A 24,712-nucleotide genomic window follows, 5' to 3' on the forward strand; every position below is an offset into this window, starting at 1 on the left:
CAAAATGTGTATGGTTTAGATATATATGTCCATATGAAAGTTAATTGAAAGTTAATTTATTTCTAAAAAATGATCATTAATGTTGTTGTTGTGTAAGATTAAAGCAGTACAGGAGCATGTTTTTGTTTTGTTTTTCACAGACAACCTTGACGACGTTTCCTCGTCAAAAACTACAATCCCAGAATGCCTTGCGCGCCTGGCAGCAATTCCTGTCGACGTGTGAAGGGAGGGATTCGGACACAAACACGGCGAACGTCCTCGGTCTCTCTCTGTGAGTGTGTATGTGTTTGTTTCACAGATGTCCGCGACATGTCAGCTGGATTTATCAGAGAACCTCGTCGCGTTTGAAACATGTGGCTCAAACCGGAAGAAATCCTGCTGAAGAACGCGTTCAAACTGTGGGTCACCGAGAAGGATAATGAGTACTTCGTGCTGCAGAGGAGACGCGGGTACGGAGAAGGCGGCGGCGGGCTGACAGGTAACAGCTGCCCCCCCCTGTCCCCTCTCTGTCTGTCCCCTGTCCCCTCTCTGTCCTCCGGTGTTCAGGACAACCACGGGGTTTAACACGAAAACACTCATTTACGGCTCAACTCGTGATAAACGCCGCCTGGCTCGTCGCGCTCTCTGCCATGTCAGGAGAGAGAGCTGTAGCGTCTGTAAAAATAAATAAATAAATAAAAATATAGACTCTAAGCAACAGGTGTGACAATAATGTGACTCAGTCAGAGTTAACATCTCTTTAGCTTTAAAATAAACCCACATTTGCGCGGTGTTTGTTGTCTGACACTGTTGACACAAAGGACGTTGATCTAGTTTCCAATCCTGCTACCCCTTTTTTATTTATTTTTTTCGAAATAAATAGGAAGTGTAACAAAAGTGAATCAAAACACAGGCTGATTTGAATGAGATGCCCCCCCCCCCCCCCTCCCCCTTCCTCCTGTTGGCTCCTTTCAGCCCTGGATAATTAGTTAATATTTCTTCCACAAACTGGTGATGAAACTCTTGAATTCCTAGTGTAAATAGAAGTGTGTGTGTTTGTGGGGGGACTGCTCTTTGGATAAAAATAAAAAGCATCAGCGACTCTGAGGAGACACTGATGCTCATCTGAGCTGCCACATCACATGTCCCATCTCTACCCGGGGTGAGGAAATTGGTGTTTGTTCAGATTACACCTGCAGCTGTCTGTTTTTAGGTTATCTTTTTAAAAAGAAAGAAAGAAAGAACTACAAACTCTGACAGGGGTTTTAATTGGTCTGAGTCATATTTTATTTCCTCTTTCTTTGCAGCAACCCTTCCACTGCCAGGGTACAACTTAATGACACTTCTGTGGTTCTGTGCATCCAGTTTTGCAGCTTCCTTATGTTAGCTCTCACACACACAGCATCGTTTTTGCATTCTTTATCTTGGATCGCTGGGACCTGGGAGATAAATACGTGCACGTGTGGAGTCAGTCAGTCAGACTGTCAGTCAGTGTGTGGGGCTCGCAGGGCAGCTAGTGATTGCTAGTCACGCTTTCTAACCAGTTACCAGAGTGTGACAGCTGCGAGGTAATCACTAGATAATTAATGATAATGAGGGGTTTTAAAATTGAAGCTAAAATTACAGATGTCCCGCGCGGCTGCTATAATGACGGTGGAGTTTATTTGCGGAGCCCGGCAGAGGCCGTCCTCAGCTGCACAGTTTCGCTCTGGGCTGACGAGAGCTTCGACTGTGTCAACCGCGTTTGGATACTTCTCGATTTTAGAAAATCCTGAGAGCGGGCCATCCGCTCTGACACTGATGCAGCGCATTAGATGGTTTCAGCACAGCCCTGTTAATAATTCATGGAGGGCTCGCCAGCAAGACGGTGTAAAGGTAACGGATTTTGCTAAATTTAGTCCTGGCACGGACCCGGGCCGTCGTTTATTTCTGCTGCCAGGGAGGATTTAAAGTCCTCGATCCAAGTTTAAAGAAATAAATATAAAGACTCGTTGGATTGGGTGCCGCATCGCTTGAAACATTTATCATAATCTTGAAGCTCAAGCAACTAAAGATGCATTTTAGATGGCCCTAAAAAGCTTATAATGGCTGGTAAACCATGTCTGCTTTTCAGTGGCATAACGTGGCTAAATGTTATTTGTAGCCACTTAGGTGGGGGGGATGTTTGTATTTATGAATGTGCTGTGATTTACAGGCCTCCTGGTGGGAACTCTTGATACCGTGCTGGACTCCACATCCAAGGTCGCTCCCTATCGTATCCTACACTACACACCAGACTCTCAGGTGTACTGGTCCATAGCATGCGGTACGTGACTGCATTATTTTGCACCGTTCTGTCATTTCAGTCGTTTCACTGTTTAGGTTGTGATATTCATAAAAAAAAACAAGTTGTATAGCAAATTTGGTTTGCACAAATCCGATTTTATTCAGGTGGTTTTTTTTTAAACTTCAGATATAAAAGGAAAAACAGTTCTAGCACATATGACAACAGTTCACGAACGTCTCCTGATTTCTCGTTTCTGCTGCTGGGTCAGGTGTCACCAGAGAGGAGATTGTGCAGCACTGGGACTGGCTGCAGCAGAACATCATGAGGACGCTCTCCGTCTTCGACTCCAGTGAGGACATCACCAGCTTCGTCCAGGGGAAGATCAGAGTAAGGAGCCGTCCTGTTATAACACGAGCGTGCCGACCTGCCAGCTCGGCTCTGCGTTCGGTCCAGGTGCCCACCAGTCGTGCTTCGTGTTTCAGGGCCTGATCGCAGAAGAAGGGAAGACGTCTCTGGTGCTGGAGGACGATCCGGAGAAATTCCGAGAAGCGCTCCTGAGGTTTGAGAAGTGGTTCGACCTGCCCCCCCAGGAGAAGCTGGTCACATACTACTCGTGCAGCTACTGGAAAGGCAAAGTGCCGTGCCAGGGCTGGCTCTACCTCAGCACCAACTTCCTGTGCTTCTACTCGTACCTTCTGGGATCTGAAGGTAAGCGACGGCGTACGACCAGCGGTGCTGCTTGTCTTATTACTGCTCACTGCAACTAACAACCACTTTTCATGGACCTAAGTATAAAATGGTTCTTGGTAATTGCTGCCATTATACCTGACCTTACAGTGTAGACTTAAAAAGCTTTGTGAATAATAGATGGCTCTGATTTTTGGAGCACAGACTTCCATTTGAAGTCATTTTACAATGATGTTATGTGCAGTTTCATGTGTTTTTTTCTCTCCTCGCTCCTTAGAGTTATTTCTAAACCCTTTTTTGAACTGTCTCTGCAGTGAAGCTGGTCATTTCCTGGGATGAGATCTGGCGGCTGGAGAAAACCTCGAACGTTATCCTGACCGAGAGCATCCATGTCCTGGCTCACGGAGAGGACCACTACTTCTCCATGCTGCTGCACCTCAATGAAACGTTTGTTATCATGGAGCAGCTGGCCGACTACGCCATCAAGCGTCTGTTCGATAAAGAGGCCTTCCAGAGAGAGCCAGCGCTTTCAGACCCCCTGCAGATCACTAAGAGGTACGGTGCACGAAGAGCTTAGGTCAACCAAAAATCGGACTCCGTTCACGGTTTGTTTTCACCTGCCGTCATTGCCGGGTGGGTTTTAAATGACCCGTTTAACATGTCTTTGTGAACGCATATTAATACTTTTGATTTAATGTTAAACCAAGTTAAAATCTTTACAAGTGGGATTCTGTAGAAAGATAATGAATAATTAATACTTTACCTTCTCTTAGAGCTTTAAAAGACATCAGTCTGGAGAAATAAAGTTTAATTCTGACTGGATTAACAAGTTAGAGTTAAACTAACCTGAGTAGGGCGAGAGCAGAGTGGACTGCTGGAGTTTTTAAAACAACTCTAATCTCATAAATCTCATAGCAGTTTCTCTTAATGCTAATTTAAGTCCTCATCAATTTTGCAAAGAAGCTAAAAAAATAAAATAAAATAATATATTGTGAGACTGGTGGCGGGTTAAATGTTAATAAAACAGAATTTGCACGAATAGCTGTGAAATTTTTCAGACTGGAGTTCTTTTAAAGATGGCTGCAAACCTTTTTGGTCTTGGTCCGTCTCAGACTACGTATTAGCTTCTAAATCTGGTTAGAATTTAACTCTATTTGTCCAACCTGAGATCCTTTAAAGAGCTATCTAAACAGGTAAGACAGTAATTGTTCATAAGGTGCTAGAAGTGAGGCAAACACGTCACTGAGCTGAATCCCACTTCAAAAGATTTACACTATTGCTTTAACATTAAATCAAAAGTAACAATATGTGTACATAAAGCAAAAATAAAAATACATCCTGGTGCTTTGTAAAAGATAAAAAGTGTTACAAAGAAGCAACCAGGATCCTGTTTTTTAGGAATTAAATTAAAAAATGAAACATTTTTGTTTTGTTTTGCCATAATTTTCCCTACAGAGGTCTTGAAGCACACGCAAAAAGTCAGCAATTCCGGACGTTTTTCAGGCTTCCCAAAGAGGAAAACTTGTTAGAGGTGCACGAGAGCTACTTGTGGGTGCCCTTCAGCCATTTTAACACACTTGGCAAGATCTGTCTGTCTGAGAACTACCTGTGTTTTGCCAGTCAAGATGGAAGTCAGTGCCACGTTGTCATTCCGATGCGAGAGGTAAATCCGCGTCACTGGATCGATTAAAAAAACGCAGCAACAAAAACAAACCTACACTGCGAATGTCTTACCTAACATCGTCTTATAAACAGGTTGTTAGTGTGGAAAAGCCAGATTCCAGCAGCAGGGCTTTAACGGTGTGTGTGCGTGGCAAGAGAGCGCTGCGTTTTTCGGAGGTGCGGGATTACCAGCGGCTCGCAAACACGATCCGCAGCAGGTGTGGGATCAGTGCCAGCCCACAGCACTCCGGGTCATCAGAGGTAAGATGATTCAGTGTTTTTTTATTTTTTTTTTGTGCCGTTTTCATCTTTTATCTTCGCTTCTGACTGTGAGATGATTTGCAAAATGTCTTTAACACTAAGGCCATACGAGGAGAATGCCAGTCGCTCATAAATCACTTTGAGGACAACCCGGAGGACGTAACCCTCATGGTGGGGCAGAAAGACAGCAGTAAGGCTGTGAGCACCGAGGCCCTCATGACTGTTTTCCACCCCCAGGATGTCGAAAACCTTGACCCTAAAATGGTGGGCACTTTCCTTTCAGAACAGTACTCGACTTTTCAAACCGTGTCGCTGATGCAAATAAATGAAGGTCCTTCATCTGTGAAGACGTACAACCAGCCTGAGTCATGATATCTGCTGTCTGTGTGCTTTGTAGCTCAAAGAGAAGATGAAGGAGCAGTCTTGGAACATCCACTTTTCTGAATATGGACGAGGGACGAGTATGTTTTTCACCAAAAAGACACGAGACTTGATTGTGCGAGGCGTTCCTGAATCCTTGAGGGGGGAGCTGTGGATGCTGTTCTCAGGTATCTTTACGTCAGATGTTACCCTGTCCTTTACAGTAAGTGACCTGCAGTGCAAGTTATTTCTTAATGAGACCCTTTCGAGCGCTTTGAAAGAGGACTGTTGCCTGGTGTGAGATCGCCGCGGCGTCTGTGTTTGGAGTCACTGCGAGTTTAATCCCGCAGGCGCTGTAAACGACATGGCCACTCACCCCGGTTATTACACTGAGCTGGTGGAGCAGTCTCTGGGCACGAGCACTCTGGCTACAGATGAGATCGAAAGAGACCTGCACCGCTCTCTGCCCGAGCACCCGGCGTTTCAGAGCGACACTGGAATCTCAGCTCTGCGCAGAGTACTTACTGCCTACGCCTACAGGAACCCCAAAATTGGATACTGCCAGGTACTTGAATTCCTACCACTGCTGTATATTTGTTTTACTGCCAGAGAAGGACAGAAATAAGAAACATTTAGGGTTTTTCTTGATGTATTTTTGATTAAATTGTAGCCCGTTATTGTTTATTTATTTTATTATGAACACAAACGGTGATGTTATTGTAACTCTTAGCTGAGGGAGCACATTATAAATGCGCTGAGGGAGCACATTATAAATGCAGAGTTATGCTACACAACTACAGCACTACAAACTGCATGCATCTTGTTGCCATGGGAACTTGCAGTTGGTGTTGCAGAAAAAAGTCTGCTGATTTGCCGTCTGCCTTTATTCTATATCTGTTTCAGCTTAAACAAAAAGAAAAGGTGTCAGACTCTGTAAAGTTACTCTAAAGCCAGCAGTTGAGCGCGTCTTTTCTCCTCTTCAGGCCATGAACATTCTGACCTCGGTCCTCCTGCTGTACGCCAAGGAAGAGGAAGCTTTCTGGCTGTTGGTGGCTGTCTGTGAGAGGATGCTGCCGGACTACTTCAACCGCCGGATTATCGGTGAAACCCAAAGCAGTAGATACTAACACTGTGTTTGCAGGTGATTTCAAACCCCTAACTTTTATTGTCTGGCGTTTTCTCAGGCGCTTTGGTCGACCAGGCTGTGTTCGAGGACCTGATCAGAGAAAACCTCCCCCAGCTGGTCGAACACATGACGGACTTGACCTTCTTCTCGTCCGTGTCCTTGTCCTGGTTTCTCACGCTGTTCATCAGCGTCCTGCCCATAGAGAGCGCCGTCAACGTGGTGGACTGCTTCTTCTTCGACGGCATAAAGGCTATTCTGCAGCTTGGCCTGGCTGTGCTGGACTACAACATGGAGGGTCTCATCAGCTGCAACGACGACGCAGAAGCCGTCACCATCCTCAACAGGTCCGCGCGCTCACAGAGCAGCAGATTTCAAATGGCATTTCTCTGTAAACTGTTGTCTCTTTTGTTTCTGATGGCGTTCTTTCAGGTTCTTTGACAGTGTGACAAATAAAGACAGCCCGTTGCCTCCCACAGTGCAGCAAGCCTCAGTGGGGAATAATGAGAAAGCATCCCACGTCAGTGTGGATATCAGCGAGCTGATCCGAGAGGCCTACGAGGTAGTGCGGCTGTCTCATTTCAGTTGTAGTCGGCAGTGTTTGCGCTGCGGCTGCTGTAATTATTCTCACTTTTTATAGAAGTACGGACACATCCGTTCAGAGAACGTCGAGAGTTCACGGAAACGAAACAAACTGTATGTGATCCAGACCCTGGAGGACACGACCAAGCAAAATGTTGTAAGTCCGATTTCAGGAATATGTCACTGGATCGTTGTCATGGCTTTCAGAGCTGATTTAGTGTCTGTTTTCAGATTCGAGTGGTGTCCCAGGAAGTCAGATTAAATGTCACGCAGCTTGATGAGCTTTATAACTTGTTCAAAGTGAGTCCATTACATGAAAAATGACCTTATCTGCTATTTGAAACACTTAAAATAATAGGGATTATACTTTTCCCCCATCCTCATTTTTCTCTTGTCAGAGGCAGCACGTCCTCAGCTGCTACTGGACCATGAACAGCCCAGTCCTGCTCCACCATGACCCCAGCCTGGCCTATTTGGAGCAGTACCAGCTGGGTTTCCAGCAGTTCAGTGTCCTCTTCTCCCTGCTGGAACCCTGGGCTTTTTGCTCCTCCAAGAGCATGCTCTCCCTCTGGATTTTCCGCCTGATCGACGAGAACCAGGACGGTCTCATCAACTTCAAAGAATTCTGCTGTGCTCTCGGTACAATCGTCTGATATATCTGCTCTGTATTGATGCATCTTTGCTCTTCAGCGTCCCTGCTGCTTTAACTGCGTCTCGCTTTTTCCTCAGATACTTTATACGGCGCATCATTCACAAATAAGCTGAAATTTCTCTTCAAGCTCCACCTGCCTCCAGGTTAGTGATGACAACAAAATGCCTTACCTTTTTGCAAAAGATTATATAAAACCCAGAAGTCAATATATTATATTCTAAGAGTATCTTTGGCCGTATGTTGGACCCCTGCAGTTCAAAGTACCAGTGAACAAAACGTCTTCTTCATGGATTCTTCACTTTTCCATATTTGCCCGCCATGTTAGAGCAATGATGCTATCAGAAAGGACTCGCAGAAGCAGTCAAGGTCATAAAGTGTCATATCAGCCTGTGGTTTGCAGGGCCAGAACACGTATGAGTTGTCATTTTAATAATCCAGCCCATAACTCAGGATATTGTTGAGTGAGCACTTTGCCTGGGGGGTGAGACGCCGTCCTTGAAGCTCTTATCTGCACGATGTGTCGCTGCCTGCTCGGAGGCCGGGGCGGCAAGAATAGCACATTTTGATTGAAAGAACTTGCCATGGCAACGATGGGTGTAAGGTGCTGCGAGGGCATTTGCCAAGAGGGCCGGTTTCTCTGAGAGGGGGATCTGTGAAAGGGAGAGAGCTGCTCAAATTACAACTGACAGCTTAGCAGCAGCTGATGAGCCCTGAGTCACCGCTTGTGCTGCGCCAGGCAGCAAAGCCTATTTTGTGTCTCTAGGAGAGTGTGCATCGCTTCAGCACCAAGGAAAGGGTCACATCCCGGTGCCACAGTCCACAGTCCTGTACACGGCGTTCGGTCCACGCCGCAGGCACGAAAGTGCAGTTTTTCTTATCCGCGTCCTCTTTGCAAATAAAGGGTGCTGGAAGTGAAGCAAACACGTCATTGATCTGGGAAACGCAATTAGGAGCTTTTTCGAGCTCTGTCAGTCCAAACAAAAAGAGCAGCAGTTGTCTTCACTCATCTGATAACGAGAGCAGCGACTGCTCAGTTGCGTCACGGTTAAACATTTCGAACCGTCGCACAAACACAACCGTGCTGAAGTTCAGGAGTACAATCCTGCAGCCCCACTGTGTGAAATACGGCCGAAGTAAAGCAGAGATTATACCTGAGGCAAAGAGAAGGCTTGGATTATACAATTTAATGTGTGAAATTTGAAATGAAGTTCAGATTTTTTTATTATCCTACCTGCAGGTTGGATATTTATGATGTTGTCACTCGGGGGGGAGGGGTCTGAGATTCAGACGCAGACCTCCAGCTGTGCTCTTAATGCAGCAGTAAGCCAACATGACTGCTGACTTGTCAGGGTAATTGTTTAATCAATGCATGAAAAAGGCACGCATGTTTGCCCCCACATGTGGTCATCTGTGGGGGGGTTGGAGCTTAGAGATGTAATGTAGCACAAATCAATGAACGGAGGAATTTCTTTAGGCGAGGTAATAAAAAGGCCTTTAACAAACAAATGGCTTGTTTTAGTTTCTCAAAACACACGGTTTTTTGCAAAGTGAAGGTTTTTTTTTTAGGATACATACATGTTTATGTAACAAATGGTCAAAATAAGAGATATAAGAAAAGATGAGAACTTTAAAATCCCCAGGCAAACATCGGGCTGGTTTTGGACAATTGCTGTTTTTTTGAGCACTAAACACCAAAGACAGTCATCTGAAACACACACACACGGGTAAAGCGGTCTAGAGATTGTTAACAGAGAGGACTGTAAACATTTTAGCGGCCCAGACAGCACTTAGAGCTGAACTTCACCAGAATACGGTGACTGATTGTACAGCAGGCCTTTTGACCAAACGGATCCAAAACGTTGTTTTGTAAGGGAACTGGGCAGAAATACCAGAACCGTCAGGCTGCCGTGATAGAAAATGTTGGAACTGCCACTGATTTTTAAGATAAAGAATATATATATCAGAACACGGTAAGTTATAAAAAAAAAAAAGAGTTCATTGCCACCGTTGTCCTTTAAGAATGAATCTCGTTGTCAGCTTTCAGGGCTGTTTGTGTCACACTTCATCTACTTAACTCGGATATTATCCGTTTTCTTGTTTCTCTAACTGTGATCCTTGACGCTCACGCGACTCCTCTGTCACCTCTGTTTCTTCCTCCCCTGCAGTTCTCTCACAGTCGGTCTGTTTTAGCTTTCACAGGTAGCCCTTTGCACGTGAAGGAGCAAAGACCGCAGCACTTTATTCCACTGTCTGAAGACTCTTCTCACTTGAGTAGACTCTCTGGTTAGCCTCTTTACTCTTTCTCCTCCCCTAAAACTCACATTTCCCCCTTTTTTTTTTAAATCTTAACTTTGTAACGACTCTCCTCCCCGAGCCTTGTCTGGAAGGCTTTCCTAACACCCGCGCGTCGCCTTCTCATTTCAGCCTTTGACCTCCCAGAGGATGGTGTGATACAGAAATGTCCAGAGAGAGGTAGTGTTTTCCTCCACATTCACGGCACGCTCAATGCGTTGAACACAAATACTTTAAATGTCTTTTCTGTTTATGCTTCTTTATGAAACTGACAGGCAGAGGAAAGGTTGATCTGCAGACCTATCTGAAACAGTGGCAAAATGAGATACTTAAGAAAGAGGAAACCATCAAGGACCTACCCAGAATTAATCAGGTAGAGTTCACAATCCATCAGAGCATCCCTTAGTTTATTTACAATCATGCTGTAAAATGACTTTCCTTCTCTTTTAGTCTCAGTTCATCCAGTTCTCCAAAACACTCTACAATATTTTCCACGGCGACCCAGAGGAGGAGTCCTTGTACCGGGCCGTCGCCCACGTGACCAGCCTCCTCCTGAAGATGGAGGAGGTGGGACGGAGGCTGCAGGAGCCGAGCAGCCCGTCCCAGCCCACCAAGCCCGCCGCTGACGCCGCTGCCACGGAGGAGCCCGCGGTGGCCCACGACGAGGCCTCCACGACCCCGGAGAGCTCCGACGCCTCCAGCTCCCCCGGCAGCCAGGAGGCGGCACCCGACCCGACCGACACGCAGTGGTCGTTTTCCTTCGAGCAGGTGCTGGCCTCGCTGCTCAACGAGCCCACCATAGTCAGCTTCTTCGAAAGGCCCGTCCATATTCAGACGAAACTGGGACAGGCTCGGGTGGCCCAGCTCAAACTGATGGCAAATAAGTGAAGGGGACACAGAGGGCTCGTTTTTTGGCTCACGCCTGCGAGTTAACAAACTCTGTTCACTCGGATCGCGGCGAAGCAGGAAGTGGGAATCCTCTATCAGAACTGAAGAGATGTCAGAAACCTGTTGTCATGCAGTAACGAAGGCTGATAAAACGACACGTAAAGACACTATAAACACTATTCTGTAACACTTTACTGACCAACACCTTTTTTTTTTATTTTAAATGTTAACGCAGACCCTACAGGCTGAGGGTTGTTACTCACATCTCATGTAACTTTTAAACTTTTTGTTACTTCATTCTCTCACGTAGCCACACTTTTTCCAGCTTTCAAGTGAAATTTAAAGGGATATTTTGGGCATTTTGAAACTCGGTTCTGTGGAAGTCTTATGAATTATCGCCTTACTTGTTGCAGGCAGCCTCCGTCTGCAGAAATGGTTCAACTCTGTCACTGACAAGCGAACAGTGAGTCTGAACGAGACCGAAACGGACCGCTGCCGACTTAAAACGGCTTCAGTCTGTAAAATTTCCCAACTGTTCGGGGGAGAGCGGTTTTATAAACCAGAGCTGATCAACTTCAAGTAGAGGTGGGCCATAAATAAAAAACAATCCAGGGGGTTTTGAGGGCCACAGGCAGTATCCTCCCGCTCAGAGGCAGACTTATTTGTGTTGCATATTTTAAGCTTTATATTCAGACGAATCACTTTGGGATTCCGGCAGCTTTTCTAGGGCCAAACGTTTTTTTCAAAGGGTCGTGTCCAGCCCATGGGCCACCTGTTGGAGACCTTTTGCATTGCTGTCTTTATGATATCCCTGTTCGAAGTGCCCCAGGCTGCACAGGGGGATGCCACAGCTAGCTGCCAGTGCCACTATTTCCCCTTTCAAATACCAATATAATTCAGTGCCACAAAGCTCTTCTCCAAAATGTCCAATTTGTCCCTTTAAAACCAAATATTTCTGCATCATATATGGTAGATTCACTCATTTCTTTTTACCAGAAATCTATAAACCGTACGTCTACAGTCTGACAGCACGGGACTCTGCATCTGAATGTTTTGCTGTAAAAACCTCCTTCAGACTAATATCCAGTACGTAAATTGCAACTATGCTAGTTTGTCCTGTGACGCTGTGACCTATTCCTGAACCATCATTCTGACTGTAAGAAACACCAGCTCGGTTAAGTGCAGGACAGGAAGCTAAAGGACAGGCCGTAGGGCCGTCCCCGAAAGCCACGTTCACCGAGAGTAAACACGCAGCGGCGTACATTTGCAATAAGAAGCAGAGAGCGTCTCGTTTGTCCATCAGCTGAGTCCGGCGTGGTTTGCACCTGTACGATTTTTAGTTTGCTTCAATCACTGCATCTGTATCTGTTCTGTAGGACGCTTTAGCACCACGTTTAAAAAAAAAAATAGGAAGTTTGCTTGCAATTAATGTATTTATGAGGCGTATGTATAAATATGAGGACAACTTCAGCCTTTTAAAGGACACTTTGCTTCATCAAATCTCAGGGTGACTTTATTGTAAACTGAAAATGGAAAAAGGGATATTTTTCAGCCTGAGGCATAAACATCCTACGACAGAATTGTAGAAACCCGACGTTATCTGTAAAGTTCCAGCCTTCAGTAGAGAGCATGTGTAGCATAGACCTCAGAGTATTTATTTCCTTGTTCTGTCTTATTGCTTCTGTCTCAGTGAGTTGTTTGCACAGTTGTTAGAGTGACGAGCTGCAGATGAGCCTGGATTTCAGCCCAGATCTCGGAGGTGAGGGAATCCAGAGGGTCCAGCTGCAGCTCGGTGTCTCTAGGGGCCAAATTAAAATATTTAGAAAGCTTTACAGCATCTCTGCCCGTCCTGAGGGTTTAACATTTCATGTGCCTCTAAAGCCCAGCTTCGATTCTCCGCTTTATTCCTTTCCTAATCTGCCAAGTTCGCTTTTCTTCACGGATTTCTCTCACTTATGACTGAAGGAGCAACTCAGAGTGTATTTTATGGTTATTCTTTTATTAATCTGATCCTTAAAAATAATAATTTTCTCATTTAGGATTTTTATCCGTCATGTGTACAAAATAAAAACACTTCAAATGTTTGATATTCTGCCCATCCTTAAATCCAAAGTTTATTTCTAACTAATTCATGACTTACCAACCAGCTCTGAGTTGAATATCTGTGTTTGGTTCAAACTTTTATGGTTTAAATGAACCCAGCGAACAAAAAACAATCCCATCCGAGCATGTTGGACTCTTTTCTGACTCTTTGCCTGCAGTTTCTCTTCTTTTCTTTTCTTCTAAAACGCAAACGTTAAAGAAGCGTGCACGGATCATGAGTTGTTGCATGCCGCGGTCAGTTTCTAAACATCTGAGTGGATCTTAAAGAAGGAATCTGCTTTCAGGAATTTTTACGTTTTTTTTGTTTTAGGAAAATGAAGGACAACGACCCGAGGTCAAACAACCTTCGATGCAAAACATTTCATTTTTAACAAAGTTTTTGTAGATGTTTTGTTTTTCCTTTTCATATGAATAGAAAGGAAACGGACAAATGATGGGATGTCGTCTGCGGCGCCTGAAATCTGTACGTTTTGATGGAAAACTTGTTTTGCAAACCATCTGGCTCTCAGATGGTTCTGTGTGCTTCGTTAGGATTTCTTTCATTTATATGCACCAGAATAAAGAGAAGTGATTCAATGAGGAATGTGTTGTAGGTCTTTCATGTTTTAATTAAGTTCAGTTTATTTTTATAGCTACAATTCACCGCAAAGGTTGTCTCAGGGCACTGAACAAAAACATTCCGACATTATGAAAAGTTAGATATCTAAGGAAGCCAGATTGTGTTGAATCTTCGCTTCGTCGCAGCCTCCCATCCTGAGCAGCTCGTTGGTGACAGCGGAAAGAAACGACTCCCTTTTAACAGGAAGAAACCTCAAGCAGAACCAGAACCAGGCTCAGGACAGGCGGCCATCTGCCTCGACCTGCTGGGGTTAGAGAGGACAGGAAAGTGACAGAGACAAACAAATAAAACTGATAAATCCCTCTCCCGGTCCCTCTACCTGTACAAACTTCTCCCACTGTCATGTCCTCTGCAGGAAGGATTGATGCAAGACTGGCTGAACTGAGACAAACTCCATCTTCTCACCACAAAAGGGCGACAAAGCCCTTTCTGCTGCACCGTAGTGACACGAGAGGAAGGTGTTGGAGAACACAGCGGCTGCAGAAATGCACTGCTCAAAGATCAGTCAGTCAGTCAGAGGCAAAACTGAGGTTTTGGAGCATCTTTATGTCCAGTAATGTGATCTGGACTTTAAAGAAGGAAAATAAAACTAAAAGCTTTAACATGTTGATTCAGATAGAATGTAATGTACTTTTTAGCTTTTGCTGTCTGTCTTTTTTTAAAATTCTTGGTACCAGTTGGTGACAAGAACGTCCACACGACAGCATATCAGACTACAGAGAGATCACGCTCAGCTTGGGTAAAGCTATGAACACTGCACAACTAATGAAGCACTGCGGTCCTGAAAGGTTAACAACTAGTGACACTGATGTATACTATATATTATGTAGACAGAATACAAAATGAAGGAACAATCTCATAGAGATTACAAAGTTATAACCAGCAGACTTTTGTTCACCAGTTTCATTTGTGATGCTGTTTTTCTCTGCTGTAGAGCTTGAACATAATGCAAGGGAAAAATGTTCCTGTTGGGTTTGTTGGATTCGTTTTGTGGAAGCGTTTTGTGACTGCTTTCCAAGAAATATGCTCAGTTAGATGAGTTTGTACCGTCCCACCTTGTCACAGCTGCAGCACACTTGGCTTGCTTACTGGGAAATAATGGAGATAAACTGCATGCTTCTCTGTATTTCAGTTATTCTTTCATCTAAGCTTTAAACCCATTAACACCAGTAGTTAAGCTGTAGATGTCAACCCACTGATAACCTTCTGAGTGTTTCATTAAAATCCGTTCAGTGATTCATGAGATATTTTGCTGACAGCACAGACAAACAAACCCACAGACACTGGTAAAAGCATGGCTCTGACTTTATTTGATAAGTTTAAGACATTAAGTGATTGAATTTAAAAAGAAGCCAGAACAGTAACAGGTTTTTCCTCATGCTCTTCTGTTTTTTTGTGCTTTTAACCTTTTATTTCTAACCACAAAAACATTAAATCCTCTGCTACGTTTTTATTTTATCATTGAAGATAACAATAAAAGAAAGACATGTTTGAGTCAATTCTTCTGACGCTGAGAACTGAATTCTCAAAAAAAAAAAAAAAACCCTAGCACAAGGATTTTCCCACTCTTGTATTTTGACTTAAAAGCTAAAACGTGGTAGAAATAGTTTTTTTGTTGGACAGAAATTAAATGAATCCCTCAGATGCAAATATTATCACATACTATTGTGAGCTTTCCTGTTGTTCATGAGGCTCCTCCACTCTGGGTTTGACTTCCAGAGGTTTGACTTCCAGAGGTTTGACTTCCAGAGGCTGATCTGGACCTTGATTTTTTACTTGAATGATTGATCTCTGTTTCAGCTGCCTGATGTCTGTCAGGTTTAGCTGTGTTGCTGCCAGCAGAGGGTGGGCTTTTATTTGCAGCTCCTGATTTGCATTTTGTTTTAACTAGATGTAAGATTTCTATCAGATTGAGAAACAGGGACACACAAGCAACTACAAGCATAAAAATGATGAAGACAGTTTTCTCTGTGGGTCGGGAGACGTAGCAGTAGACTGTGGTGAGGCAAGGCCAGCGGTCGCAGGTGTACATTGGTTTGAGCCCAAACCCATACAGGAAGTACTGAGCCACAATAAATGCCACTTCAAACAGAGTCTTGAAAATAATGTTGAAGATATACGTCATGAGCAGTTTACCTTTCAAAGGCATTTTGTCTTGGCTGTTTGTACCTGAAGCTTTTTTCTTGTTCTCAGATGATGATGGTTGGTGTTCTTTCAGTTCTCCTGTTCTCCTTCTCTTTTCCTTCATGCGGACCAGATGAACGACGTGACCCAGATAAATAAGGGTGGGCGTGGAGACAAAGATAATCTGAATCACCCAGAAACGAATGTGAGAAATGGGGAAGGTTTTGTCATAGCAGCCAAGACGACATCCAGGCTGATTGGTGTCACATAAGAAGTTGGACTGTTCGTCGCCCCACACCTTCTCAGCAGCCGTTCCCAGCACCAAGATGCGGAAAATAAACAGGACCGTGAGCCAGACCTTGCCCACTGTGCTGGAGTGTCCCTGGGCGGCCTCCAGCAGCTTTGACAACAAACCAAAGTCTCCCATAGTGCCTACGTCTTCAGCTCAATGGTCCAAACCAGGAGAGAAACCTATAAGGAAAAGGGAAAATGTGTTTTTACTTACACAAAATAAAGACTTTCTAAAAGAACAGCAGCCTCTACATCTGACAAATGAAGCCAATATGAACAATTTACTCAACATGCTTCCTAAAGTGAATCAGTTCTCTTTTCAGGCACAAAGCTGGTTTGACCCTGCCGATGATTCCCGTCAGTCATATCTGTGACAAGTATTCAACAGGATCAAACTCACCTGTTTGTTTTGCATTAAGGCTACAAAAGGGTGTCAAAGGCCGTAAGGTAATGAAAGGCTGACTGTATCATGGTGGCAAGGAGGATTTGAACCCAGGAATGGGATCTTCTTCCACAAGTTCTTTGCCATTTGACTGTTTTTATCTGTTTTGCTGGAACCGTCATAAAGATTGGCTGTATTTCCAACATCCTCCATCAGCTGCTCCTCAACGGAGCAGTCGAAGTGAAATGATACTATTGACCTTCACTCACTTTTCCACATAAACATGCCCACAACAAAGTTCTTACACCATAGTTCACGCACACCACCACAAGAAAAAGTTCTTGTGCACAGAACGAGCTCTCAGAGCTCTTGTGAGAACAATCTGAGGTGATTTTCATCACGACACCATGTCAGTGATAGTAGGTTTCTTGAGATTTCAGTAGGTGGTAGAACAAAACAAGCTTCCAACTATAAAAGTCAACCCAGATTTTTGGACTTTGGACAAAATGAAGAACAAACAACAACAGTTCAAACCAGTCAGTAGGTTTATTGCAAATGTAGAATTATATGTTTGTATGTATTTTGAGCAGAGATTTGGAAAAAAAAATATAATATACGTGTAAGAGGGAAAAAAATGAGTGGATAGAAATATTTTGATGAGATTTTGGTATTACACTCTTAACCTAGGTGAGAAAATAAGAACAACATTTAAAGTTTAGTAATTTTACTGACAGAAAAGGTTTGATGTCAAATCATTTGCAGGAGCGAGCCTTAGGGTAACCAGTCTCTAACCCTGTTCAGACCTGCCACTAACACCTGAACCAAAGCTTTATTTTGACATTAACAGGGTTCAGAGCCATCTGAGTTACATTTTTGTTTAAAGATAAAAATACTAAGTTCAAAGTAGCAAAATGCAAGTTAATACCACAAATTAGACGAAAAAACTAAATGCTAAAGATAACAAAAGGCTAGCTACATTTAGCAGAACATTAGCTTTATTCTAAAGTAAAGCTTTATTCCAAAAAATAAGTTTTATTCAAAAACCAAAAGTTACAGCAGCCATCTCCTAAATAAGCAGAACATTTTGATATATGAATGGTAAAAATAACACAAAATGTGTGGAAGTATTTAGCTGCCATGACACGTACCCTAACGGACTAATTAAACTAATTCCCAGCCGTAAGCAGAGTTTAGGCCCTCAGGAATTTGGAAGCTTCACACAGGGCCTTCGTCACCTTGTTCAGAGAACAATCTATGTTTTTTAATGAAAATTAGGTGGAACATTTCAGCCAGATTGAGCAGCAGGGACAAACAAGCAACTATAAGCATAAAAGCGATGAAGATTGTCTTCTCCGTGGGCCGGGAGACGTAGCAGTACACTGTGGTGAGGCAGGGCCAGCGGTCGCAGGTGTACATCGATTTTAATCCAAACCCATACAGGAAGTACTGACCTGCAATAAATGTCACTTCAAACAGTATCTTGAAAATAATGTTGAAGAAATATGTATAGAACAGTTTGCCTCGCAAAAGCTCGTTCTCCTGGATCTCTTCAGATGCGGCCTCTTTAGTCTGTTTGCAAAGTAACTGTCGCTCATTATCATCCTGTTCGGTGAGGTTTTCCAGCTTCTTCTTCTTCTTCTTCATGTGTAACAGATGAAGGATGTGGCCCAGATGAATAAGAGAAGGGGCACATCCTTCATCTGTTACACATGAAGAAGAAGAAAATGATCAAAAAATGATCTGCATCGCCCAGAAACACGTATGAGAAATGGGGAAGGTTTTGTCGTAACAGCCAGTCTGACAGCCGGGTTGTTTGGTGTCACACAAGAACTTGGACTCCTCGTCGTCCCACACATCTTCAATGGCGGTTTTCAGCACCAAGATGCGGAAAACAAACAGGACCGTTAGCCAGACCTTGCCCACAGTTGTGGAGTATTCCTGGGCTTTCTCCAGCAGCTGTAACAAATAGCCTGATCCTCTCATTGTTTCTCACAAATATGTCTTCAACTTTATCAGCAAAACCAGGAGAGAAACCTATAAGGAAACGGCAAAATGCATTTTTTACTTGCAAAAAAGAAAGACTGAAAAAAGGTTTCTGGCTCCAAACATTAATTGGTTCCACTGTTAATTCCTGAATCTATTGTTAAACTATCTAAAGTATCACAATATTGTTTGGTTTCACATTTGTACAAGGAAGTAGGTGGACTGTTTTTTTATGCCTTTTTTTCCAGTCTATTTATGGAACACAAGCTGATGACTTTATTGAATAATGAACTGTTTGCATCATAAAAACAAAACCTGTTTATGAAAAAGAATCTTATTTGTATCACAAATGCAGGATTTAACACTGTTAAAAGAAAGACAAAAAATACAGTAAATATTCTTCCTTAAATTTTCTTCCACATTTCCTCCAAGCACATTTAGTTTCTTTGTTTCCTTCATAACTACATTCCTTAGTATTTACACTCAGCAGTTCAGAACTGAAAGCACAAGTTCTCAGTATTGGGTATTTATGCAGGATTGCAAAACAACAAATAAAGGAATGTACAACAAACTCACGGAAATAAAACACACTTGGAGGGAAAAAAAAACCCCAAAACAATGCAAAGAGGAAATAAACAGTTCTGTAAAAAGTGTTGAGTCGTTCTTCATTTATTTTCAGTTTACAAGCCAAGACTTTCTTGTGATCCTTTAAATGGTCTTGATCAATACTCATCCTGGCTTTCTGAAGGTCTTTTAGTTTTTCTTTGCACATCGGCTGCTTTTTCACTTATTTTTTAGAGGGATACTTTTTGTTTGTTTGTTTATTAAACCACTTAACCCTGACTTATGAATCATTCAGATAGAAAAAATACTTCTGAACTAAAAGGATGAACCAGTGCTGTCAACACCTAAAAGGCAATTAATCATAGAACTGATTTAATATTGGTACCTTAAAGCAGTGCTACCAGCAGACACAACTTGCTCTTTCAGTTTAATCTATAAAAGACAAAACATAAAAGAGTATTTTTGTGCCAACAAGGTGATTCTAAAGAGATATAAGGTATAAACCAGTGGTTCCCAATGGTCCCATATATACAGAATAATAACACACTAAGATGATTATCAAAAGTCTAGACAAACATTTAGGCGCATCAAATGCTGCTGATGAAAACAAAACAAAACCGAACAAATGACAAAAAGCAAAAAGGACAAACTGCTTGATGTGTGGGAGTCCTCAACTATATCTACAAAAAAATACAAAAACTGGAAGCACTCAGAGGTCAAACCTCCACCAAGGCCACAGCGTGATTAAATATAGTGTGATCCGGATCATAATCAGGATCACCATCCATATTTAATCTCTTGTTTTTTGTGACAGCCCCAACGCTTCCTGAACATTTCCTCCAAATCTGTTTACTAGTTTTTATCTGATCTTTGCTGATAGATAGACAAACAAACCAACGGACACAACCAGAAACATAACTTCTTTGGCTGAGGTAACAGATGAGTCACATGTAGGAGAAGAGACAAGTTTCTAACAAAGGGGTTACCTGTGACCTTGACCTTTAACCCCATGAACACTGAAAACAATGGTGATCACCCTTGACCTAAGAGGTGTCCAGCTGTGCAGTTTAATGCTCCTTCATTACATGGTTGCATAGTAAGAGTTTAAGGTCATCTGTGACCTTGAACTTTGACCGGATCACCACCAACATTTGATCACTTGTTCCTTGTACCCTGTTTGACTTTTCCTGAAAACTTCATGAAGATCCGTTCATAACTGTTTGATCTTGTTCACCGACAGACAAACAAATGCTACTGATAAAACCTAACCTCCTTAGAGGTAAAAATGTAATAAAACAAACAAACAATAACATCTAACCAGCTGATAAAAACATCCTCATTCCTCATTTCATGACAGGTTAGAGTAAACTGTGACTTTTTATGGAATTAACTGTCAATTAAATGAAACATTAACTTTTTTTTAATCATTTGCCTACATGTTCGTGAACATGCACGGGTTGGAGTGGGGTGGGGGTGTGCATGAAGGGCATCTCTGAGGAACCGAGGTTAGGAACCATTACAACAGATGATCAGGAGAACCAGAAGAACTTTCTTTATTTAGGCTACAAAATACCAAAATGACTTATTCAAAATAAGTGAAAAAGCAGCAAAAACACAAGGAGAATTCTGGAAAAAATATTAAAAAGCCTGAAGAAATTTATGAATTTAAAACTTTTGCTCAACTGTGCAAGTAAAAAAAGGAATACACTGATTTTAATAAAAAATATTATTGAAATCATATAAATAAACTTGTTCAGGGACATAAAGAAAGAATCTGAAGGCAAACTGATGCGATAACTAAAATAAATCAACATAAAAGATGTGCCTACCTTGTGTCTTCACCTGCAGAGTCTCAAAGTCACCGAGGACTTAATAATAAAGAAATTCACATTTAGTGTCATTTTGTTGCAGCAGCATCATCACGTGACTTTAGTACAAGAAATATTGATCCTCCCTCTGGTTTCATTCCGAGGTTAACTAGAGGCAGTTTGTCTCGTTCTTCCTGTTAACAGGTGCTGAAGTCAGCTCATAAAATCTGGTTACTGAATTCTTCTGGTGCTGATCTATAGAGATGGTAGTTTTGTTCTTTCAAGCAGAAGCTATAAATATCAGCTGGCCGCAGTTCTTGTGTTCTTAGGTTTGAGCAGTGAATGCATTTCCGTTCTGTTCTGCTGTTGTTCTTACTTCTTGTGTGACAGCAGAGGCAGGGACGGCTGGTAGAAGTGGACCAGTAGGGCTAAGCCCTCCCTGGAGTTTACAATATAAATGTTAAAATATCTAATAAACACAAATAAAAAGTATTGTGTCACATTTTGTTAAATATACAACAAAACTGGTGCCACACAGTCTCGATTAAACCCCAGAGTCGTTCCAAAGGGCTAACATTTCACAGCCCTGATCATTTAATGTCTTTCCTGGTACAGAATGATTGACAGCCGTCTTGTCCCGCCCCCCTCAGTTTGCTGCTCATCTGGGCTAATTCAGTTCAGCCCAGGGTCAGCCCAAGGCCTCGGGCTTCAGCCAGTGAGGGTGGACGGATAGTAACGTGGTTTGTTGTGGACTGAGTGCGATGGCGAGAAAGATAAACATAAAAGAGGTGGATTATTTTATTTATTTATTATTTTATTTAATTTCTCACCCGTTTTCCTTCATGTCTTTAGGGGAAAAACCAGAAGTGAAGATGTTGGGGGCAGATGAACCAAAGGATGTTCAAAAAATAAAAAGCAGCAAACTGAAGTTTTTCTGTGACCTGGTTTCAGTGAAAGGAGTAACTAACAGCAAGTGTAGCTAACAAATCTTTAACGAGGTGGTTATTAACCTTTTTACATCCCAGAAAAGTGGTTGGAGTGAGCTTCTCTTTAAAAAAGGTAGGCCTCATTTAAAAAATGCACTTTACAATACTGAATTTCTGTTTGATTTTATTTTATCAGTGTGATCAGTAATTGTGTCAAGGAGTGTGGTGCAGTGTTATGCAAAGCTGTTTAGGAAAACTCATCTGAAATAATTAAATGTGAAACTTTTAATGAAGGGGAATGAAGTCTTGGACAACTGACAGAGGCTCTGTGTGAGCTTGTTTTTGGTGGTGGTTTGTTTTAAGGTTGTCTTTATGATGAAAAAGGACATAATGTCAATTTATAGCAGGTTTTCTTCATTTCAAATTCAATTCTTCTGTTGTTGGAATTCAAACTGCAGCGTTTTATTATACATCTGTTAGTCCATCCTACAAATATCACATCCGCTTCGGATGTTATCAACCCATAGAATGGTGATTATCAGTGGTTATCAGCCCCATTGAATGGCCTCAGTTGGTCCCTGCTCTGCCTGATAGCAGGCTCAGTAGGTTGTTATCAACCATTCGTATCGGTGATCACAGCCGCTTGTCGCTAATAGGACCTTTTTTTTTTTTTTACCTTTTTTAAAAAACCTTTTTTTACAATTTATCTGCTAATTTGAACAGGATATTAAGAATTTACTAAAAATACAAAAGCCAAACGTATCCATCATAAGATTTTAATTTGGTATTTAAAAACAACTCACTAACCCTAAAGCGGAGTTGTTGTTTATTTTTGTTAGCTTGTTAACTTGTTAACTCCGGTTTTAGATTTTAGTAAGTTGGGAACAAATGCTAAAAATTATGATAGAAATACTCAAAAAGCTTTTTACGACCATACTGTTTGATAAAAGGGGTGGTAGAGTTATTTAAGAAGCTGAGTTTCATTCAGTTCAAATATTACACAATTATCACCTGGCAAGAAATCAAGCCAGAACACTTTTTCTCCAAATGTCTTGACACATCAAGTTCAGCAGCGTTACGGAGAAATAACCCGGTGAAGTCATGAGTCATGTGAAAACAATCCTGTTCTTGTCAAGTTACTTTGTTTGTTTTATTCAGATAATCCATTTCATGAAACTGGTACACAGACTCTAACCTGTTCTCTTCCACAGTCTTTGAAATTAAATCAGTATTGAACATTAACAAAAAAAACAACAACTGGCATTTAATGATTTTTGTAGAAATTAAATTTAACATTTTCTAATGAAAAAACAACAACAATGAAATCCATGTAAGCAAGATAAGTGTGTCAGGATCTGGGGTTTGGGGTTTTTTTTGTATTGAGTTTATGGTTTCTTTAATTCTGTTATTTGGTTCCTGTGTTTAGCCTCGTCTTAGTTCAGTTCTTGTTCCTCGTGTCTTTATTTCCTGTCATCATTTACTCCTCCTCAGTAAGTCTCTTGTTTTCCTGCCACGCCCATCTTCACCTGATCCTAGTTGTTATCACTCACCTGTGCCCATTTACCCTAATTACCCTCTGTTTAAAACCTGGTCATCTCCTCCACTCACTGCTGGTTCATTGTCGCTTCATGCGCTGTCTGGTTGTCCCTCTCGTCTTGTGTCTCGTTCCTGGATTCTGTTATGTTTAGTTTAGCTGCCACGTCAGCCTTTGTTTTGTGTTTATTGTAAATAAATTAGTTTCTTTTCCCTTTTGAAAATGAGTCTGCGCTCTGGGTTCCCTACCCAACATGACAATGTGATGTTATATAAATTTTATGTTGCACTGCATAGGAAATATGAACATGAATATCCCGTTTCCATTGTTGCTATATGTCAACGCACCCCAATGTACACCCTATTTGATTATTTCTTCTTTAAATATAATAATTTAAGTTAATTTTAATTTATAAAACCACACTATGAGTGTTTTTCCATGTTGTAACAATAATGTGGGCAGTAGAGGATTCATTTTAAAGCCAGTTGGTAATTAAATACACATGAACTGTATTATTGCCCACACTGACACACAAAGATCTTTATTATTGATTATAAACCTTTAATAAATTCCCTTCAGTCCAGTGGTATGTAGAAGTGAATTTTACTGACTTAGTGAGAGAGAGGTGTAACTTCTTTAGTATTTAAAGTGGATTAATAGCAGCTATAACACTAAAAATAAAGACAGTTAAATAAACGTTACTGAACCATTGTAGCTTTTGGTTGAGTCCTCTTTCTTCTGACGGGTCAACACCTCCTGCTTGTTCGAAAGTTGTTGGAAACTTTCTGTAGCAAAGAGCGCTACATAATAAGCTCCATAATATTTTAATAAAGCTAAAATAAAAAGGAAATGGGAGAGTTCAGACAAATGAAAACAGTAGCAGCAAAGAATGGAACAACTGTACCACCTGCTGACATAAACTGCTAAGTGCATCATGTTTTTACGAGTATAATATCTAAGAATGTTGTTGTAATTTTAGGCTTATAGTATCAGGGTTTCTATTGTATTTCAAAATGTAACACTTTTTAAAGTTTCCATATATCTTCATTTGGCCTTTTTTTTAACATGTAGGGACAAATATTAATGGTAAATGTTCTGTAAATGTCAGGCTTTATTTTCTGTAACTACAAACACCATAAGAATCCACCGACTGTATACAGAAGAATCAGGAGAAGCAGGGAGCAACTCCTCTGGGAAAAATGAAAAAAGCCATGATGTTTGAATTTTTAAAAGGAAAAAGTGGTCATGGCAACTGCTGCTCTTTTGACCGCTGACTGTCAGCTGCTTTTGGAGATCCTTGGAGCAACCGGCAGCCTCCTTCTTCAGGTGGACAGCTTACCTCACCACTGGTGAGTTGATCCTCTACTTCCCACCGCAACAGGGATCGATGACCACCTGGGCACAGCTACAGTACTTAAAGCTACCTTTACATTGCCCTCATTGGCACTGATGCTCCCTAGAATATTGATGAAATCTGTAGATGACACCTCTTCCCATTCTGAAACCCCAAGAAGGCATGATTGTCTGAACTGTTGTTTGGTGCTTAAGCACAAACAACAGTCAGAGTCTTCCCTCCTGCAGCTTGGAGCCACACAGAGGAGAACCTCACCCTCTCACCAGGGAGAA

General features: G+C 42.0%; 2 protein-coding genes and 1 pseudogene across 4 annotated transcripts; 1 reads left to right on the forward strand and 2 right to left on the reverse strand.

Moving 5' to 3' along the window:
- The first annotated feature begins 351 nt into the window (after positions 1-351).
- Positions 352-13,438, forward strand: tbc1d8b (TBC1 domain family member 8B). Of its 3 annotated transcripts, XM_017435554.3 has the most exons (21): positions 352-478; positions 2,174-2,284; positions 2,514-2,632; positions 2,728-2,953; positions 3,247-3,487; positions 4,388-4,595; positions 4,688-4,855; positions 4,958-5,119; positions 5,253-5,403; positions 5,566-5,780; positions 6,199-6,316; positions 6,400-6,685; positions 6,771-6,900; positions 6,979-7,077; positions 7,152-7,220; positions 7,319-7,559; positions 7,650-7,715; positions 9,763-9,855; positions 9,997-10,044; positions 10,140-10,237; positions 10,315-13,438. In XM_017435554.3, the coding sequence occupies exons 1-21, from the start codon at positions 352-354 to the stop codon at positions 10,750-10,752; spliced, it is 3,414 nt and encodes a 1,137-aa protein (XP_017291043.1). In that variant the 3' UTR covers positions 10,753-13,438. The 3 variants fall into 3 exon arrangements, with proteins under 3 accessions (XP_017291043.1, XP_017291044.1, XP_017291045.1); XM_017435555.3 differs by lacking the exon at positions 9,763-9,855; XM_017435556.3 differs by lacking the exons at positions 9,763-9,855; positions 9,997-10,044.
- Positions 13,439-14,646: 1,208 nt separating this feature from the next.
- Positions 14,647-16,204, reverse strand: LOC108247422 (gap junction alpha-3 protein-like). The gene has a single exon (XM_025010436.2). It carries the CDS (start codon positions 16,023-16,025, stop codon positions 15,159-15,161), a length of 867 nt encoding a protein of 288 aa, XP_024866204.1. The 5' UTR covers positions 16,026-16,204; the 3' UTR covers positions 14,647-15,158.
- Positions 16,205-17,432: 1,228 nt separating this feature from the next.
- Positions 17,433-18,521, reverse strand: LOC108247421 (annotated as a pseudogene).
- Positions 18,522-24,712: the final 6,191 nt, after the last annotated feature.

This window comes from Kryptolebias marmoratus, linkage group LG13, assembly GCF_001649575.2.
Source record: "Kryptolebias marmoratus isolate JLee-2015 linkage group LG13, ASM164957v2, whole genome shotgun sequence".
NCBI classification, from domain to species: domain Eukaryota; kingdom Metazoa; phylum Chordata; class Actinopteri; order Cyprinodontiformes; family Rivulidae; genus Kryptolebias; species Kryptolebias marmoratus.

Excerpts from the sequence above, each read along its gene's own strand:
- tbc1d8b (XM_017435554.3), top strand. The coding sequence starts at position 352 with ATGTGGCTCAAACCGGAAGAAATCCTGCTGAAGAACGCGTTCAAACTG. Across the intron at positions 2,633-2,727 it reads TCGTCCAGGGGAAGATCAGA|GGCCTGATCGCAGAAGAAGG; the intron begins GTAAGGAGCCGT and ends TTCGTGTTTCAG. Across the intron at positions 4,856-4,957 it reads AGCACTCCGGGTCATCAGAG|GCCATACGAGGAGAATGCCA; the intron begins GTAAGATGATTC and ends TTTAACACTAAG.
- LOC108247422 (XM_025010436.2), bottom strand. The coding sequence starts at position 16,025 with ATGGGAGACTTTGGTTTGTTGTCAAAGCTGCTGGAGGCCGCCCAGGGA.